The sequence below is a fragment of the Nicotiana tomentosiformis genome, chromosome 9 (assembly GCF_000390325.3).
Source record: "Nicotiana tomentosiformis chromosome 9, ASM39032v3, whole genome shotgun sequence".
Classification (NCBI taxonomy): domain Eukaryota; kingdom Viridiplantae; phylum Streptophyta; class Magnoliopsida; order Solanales; family Solanaceae; genus Nicotiana; species Nicotiana tomentosiformis.
In genome coordinates, this window is record NC_090820.1 from 73819022 (window position 1) to 73823682 (window position 4661).

Consider the following 4661-nt stretch of genomic DNA (forward strand, 5'->3'; position numbering starts at 1 on the left):
TTATTGAAGGACTATGATATTACCATCATTTACCATCCGGGGAAGGCGAATGTGGTTGCGGATTCCTTGAGCAGAAAGGCCAAGAGTATGGGTAGTTTGGCATTTATTTCAGCGGAGGGGATTTAATTTGTTTTGGACATTCAGTCCTTAGGTAACAGACTTGTGGGGTTGGATATTTCAAAGCCCAGTCGAGTTCTTGCATATATTGTGGCTCAGTCTTCATTATTTGAGTGGATCAAGGCTTATCAGTACGATGATCCACACCTTCCGGTTCTTAGAGAGACAATACTACGAGGTGGTGCCTAGGAGGTTACTATTGGCGAGGATGGTGTTCTGCGACTCCAAGGTCACCTATGTGTTCTTAATATAGATGGCTTGAGGGAGAAAATTCTAGAAGAGGCACACAGTTTTCGGTATTCTATTCGTCCTGGTGCTACAAAGATGTATCACGACCTGAGGCAACATTATTGGTGGTGGCGGATCCAGAAGGACATAGTTCAGTATGTAGCGAGGTGTCTAAATTTCCAGTAGGTTAAGTATAAGCACTAGAGGTTAGGTGGCTTACTCCGAAAAATTGTTATACCGGAGTGGAAATGAGAGCAGAACACTATGGACTTTGTAGTTGGGTTGCCGTGGACGTTGATGAAGCTTGATGTTGTTTGGGTCATTGTCGACAAGCTGACCAAATTGGCCCAGATTTACATTCAAGAGTTTGTCTGATTACATGGTGTGCTTGTTTCCATCATTTCAGATAGAGGCCTTTAGTTCACTTTGCATTTTTTGAGAGCAGTACAGAGTGAGTTGGGCACCCGGGTAGAGCTCAGCACAGCCTTTCATCTGTTGACCGACGGGCAGTCAGAGCAGACAATTTAGATTCTGGAGGATATGTTGAGAGCGTGTGTGATTGAATTCAGAGAGAAGTGGGATCGATTCTTGCCTTTGGCCGAGTTTGCTTATAATAACAGTTATCAGTCCAACATCGAGGTGGCTTCATTTGAGGCTTTATATGGTCGGCAATGTCGTTCGCCCATTGGATGGTTTGAGCCCGGCGAGGCTATGTTATATGGCACTGATTTAGTGAAGGATGCCTTGGAAAAGGTAAATTTGATTCAGGAGCGGCTTCGCACAACACATTCCAGACAGAAGAGTTACGCGGATCAGAAGGCGCGTGATTTATCATTTATGGTGGACGAGAAGTTTCTCTTGAAAGCCTCGCCGATGAAGGGTATCATGAGGTTCAGGAAGAAGGGCAAGCTGATCCCAAGGTTTATTGGCCATTTGAGGTGTTGAGGCATGTTGAGGAGGTTGTTTATGAGCTTGCTTTGCCTCCCAGTTTATTGGGAGTTCATCCGGTCTTTCATGTGTCTATGCTCTGGAAGTACCATGATGACAGGTCACATGTGTTAGATTACAGTACGGTTCAACTAGATGAGAGCTTGGGCTATGAGGAGGAGCCAGTTGCTATTGTTGACAGGCAGGTTCGCCAGTTGAGATCCAAGAAGATTTCTGCGGTAAAAGTCGAGTGGAGGGTTCAACCAGTCGAGGAAGCTACTTGGGAGACCGAGGAGGACATGCAGAGCATATATCCGTATTTATTCAGCACCCTAGGTCTGATTCTAGACCCGTTCGAGGATGAACATTTGTTTAAGAGGTGGATAATATAATGACCTGAACAGTCGTTTTGCTTTCTAGATCCCTGTTCCCCTAATTAAGACTTCCCGTATGTGCTTGTAATGTTTTATGACTTGCGGGGATGGTTGGTTTATGTTTGGAAGGGTTTGGGTTGAAATCAGAACACTTAGTTTCTTAATAGTGGCTTATAATGGCCAAGTTTGACTTGAGTCAATGTTTTGAGAAAACGACCTAATAACCGGGATTTAATGATTCCAATAGGTTTGTATGATGAATTTGGACTTAGGCGTGTGTTCGGATTGGGTTTCGGGTGATCCGGGAGCATTTCGGCACTTAATGTTGAAAGTTGATTTATTGTGTCCGTATGGTTATTTATGTCTTCTACGCAAAATTTTGTGTCATTCCGAGTAGTCTAAGTATGATTCAGCGCATTCGGAGCTAGTTGAGAAGAGTGAATTTCATAAATTGATTTAATTTGGTTTTGGGGTGTGATTCCTAGTTTCGTCATTGTTTTACATTTTCCAGATTTCGAGCAGGTCCGTATAATTTTTATGGACTTGTTGGTGCATTTGGACGGGGTCCCGGGGTCTCGGGTGCATTTCGGACCGCCCGGAGCTAAGTCCAAAACTGCTGGTGTGCTGTTCTGGTTTCCTTCTTCGCCAATGCGGAAGGACCCTCATGTTCACGAGGAAGGATTTGGGGACTGGGTGATATTGTTCTTCGCGTTTGGAAAGTCGGGGTCGCGTCCGCGGAGGCTTGGGAATAGTGGCCTTCGCATTCGTGTTTGACTCTTCGCGTTCGCATAGAAGACCTAGGCCTGGGCCTTGGCAACCCAGTTGCCTTTCACGTTTGCGAGTGGAGGCACGCATTCACAATGAGAGGGCGGCTCAGTGCATCACGTTCGTGGGTGTCCTCTCGCAATCACGAAGAAAACCTTTCCTGGGTTCGTGAGTTTTGGATTCGCGATCGTGAGGGCTTGTCCGCGATCGCGAAAAAGGCAGACTTGGGCAGTGACTTAATAAAAATCAGGATTTTGGCCATTTTTTCACTTCTCTCATTTATTGATCGATTTTGGAGCTTTTTAAATAGGGATTTTCACCTAGCATCTTGAGGTAAGTGTATTATACACAGTGTGAGTTTAATACCTAGATTATGGGTAGATTTTAACATGAAAATTGTAGAAAGTTTAGTATTTTATTGAAAAACCTAGGTTTTGATAAAATTTGGATTAGACCACGAAAATGGTTATGGAATTTAGAAAAAATTATGTATTTGTGTTCGTGAGGTTATGGGTAACAATTATTTACAAAAATTTCTGGAATCCAGCACGTGGGCCTGGCGTGAATTTTAGGAATCTTCCATATTGGGTTGGATAATCACTCTAATAGTTAAATTATGAACTTTCGAGCAATTATTTGATTATTTTGTACAACCTTTGGCTAGTTTCGGATTGTTCGACACCGACTTTAGGCTTTTAGAGTGATTTGTGGACCGAGAAGTGGACTTGGGAAAGAGGTAAGCCTCTTGCCTAAACTTGTAAGAGGGAATTTACCCCATAGGTATTTTAATTTGTTATTTGCTAATAATTGTGGGTGCTACGTACGCACGAAGTGACAAGAGTCTGTGCGTAGCTAATATTCATGTTATGTCCGGGTAGACATAGGTCTTTATTATGTTATTACTTGCACTATTTGAACTCAATTTGCTAAATTAATTACTTGAATTAAAAAGAACAAATTTGATGAAAGATAATATTAAATCGAGCTTCATTACTTAGAGATTTGGCGGAAATGTTTAGTCATTTATGGAAGTTTATATTCTTCTATGGGCTTACCTTAAAGTTGTAAATATATAATTCGTAATCCGAAGAGTTTCCCTATTCCTATGGATCAGGCCGAACGCCGCAACAATATTTATATATATTATTGGATGCATTCATGGATCGGGATGTACAACCTCGGTAGCGTATGTACACGACTATTATGGATCGGGTCGTACGACCTCGGCATAACTCGTGCGTGTAGTCACTCGGAGTCCGATTATTCTTGATAAGTCTTTCATGACTTGAGAATTTATAAATACATGTTGAGCCCTTACTTGTGGAGATTAGCATGTTATATTTGGGGACTTTTGATTATTATTTTGATTCAAGGATCGTTTAATTATTGCCTCTTATCCCATTATTGATATTGTATTTCATGCTTATTAAATATCCTTGTACATTATGTATATTGACCACTAGTAAGTATCGATGTCGAACCCTCGTTGCTAATTTTTCAAGGTTAGACTAGATACTTACTGGGTACACGTTGTTTACGTACTCATGCTACACTTCTGAACATATTGTGTAGGTTCTGAGGCAGGTGCATCTGGAGTTTGTCTAGGCGCGTATCCGCATTACCCGGAGGCTTAGTAGTGAGCTGCTTTACCATACTCCGTTCCGCGGCACCCAGAGCCTTCTCTTGTTATGCTTTATCATTTCTGTCTATTTGTTTCAGACAATAGTTCTTAGAGAGTTTTGTATATTTTACTAGATGCTCGTGCACTTGTGACACTAGGTTTTTGGAATTATAGTAGACACTCATGGGTTTTTATTATTTAATTCACTATCTTACTTTCCCATTTAGTTTATGTTTCACATCACTACTCTCACTTACTATTTGTTTCTAGATTAAATAAAAATCAAAGACATTAAAAATATTAAAATGAGAAATTAAATGGGTAGTTCACCGTTGGCTTGCCTAGCGGCCACGTTGGGCGCCATCACGGCCTATAGTGGAAATTGGGTCGTGACAACAACCTTTATTTTACTAGATTTATACAAGTAGCCATACCCTTTTCAAAAGACAAAGTATTTTAAAACATAGCCATATTTTATAGAACTTGCAAATATAAACACTATAGATATATCTCCAAACTTCTTTCAAATTATGTAGACTTTCTTCAAAGACTTTTATAAGTTACACTTATCTTCTTTTTAAAAAGTACATACACTATTTCCTTGCAAAATGATAAGTCTTTAAACATGA

The 4661-nt window shown here is 40.8% G+C and overlaps 1 protein-coding gene across 1 annotated transcript; it reads left to right on the top strand.

The window, feature by feature from the left end:
• Positions 1 to 609: 609 nt before the first annotated feature.
• On the top strand, positions 610 to 1664 carry LOC138898982 (uncharacterized). The gene is made up of 2 exons (XM_070185092.1): positions 610 to 710; positions 1211 to 1664. Exons 1-2 carry the CDS (start codon positions 610 to 612, stop codon positions 1662 to 1664), a joined length of 555 nt encoding a protein of 184 aa, XP_070041193.1.
• The last annotated feature ends 2997 nt before the right edge of the window (positions 1665 to 4661 follow it).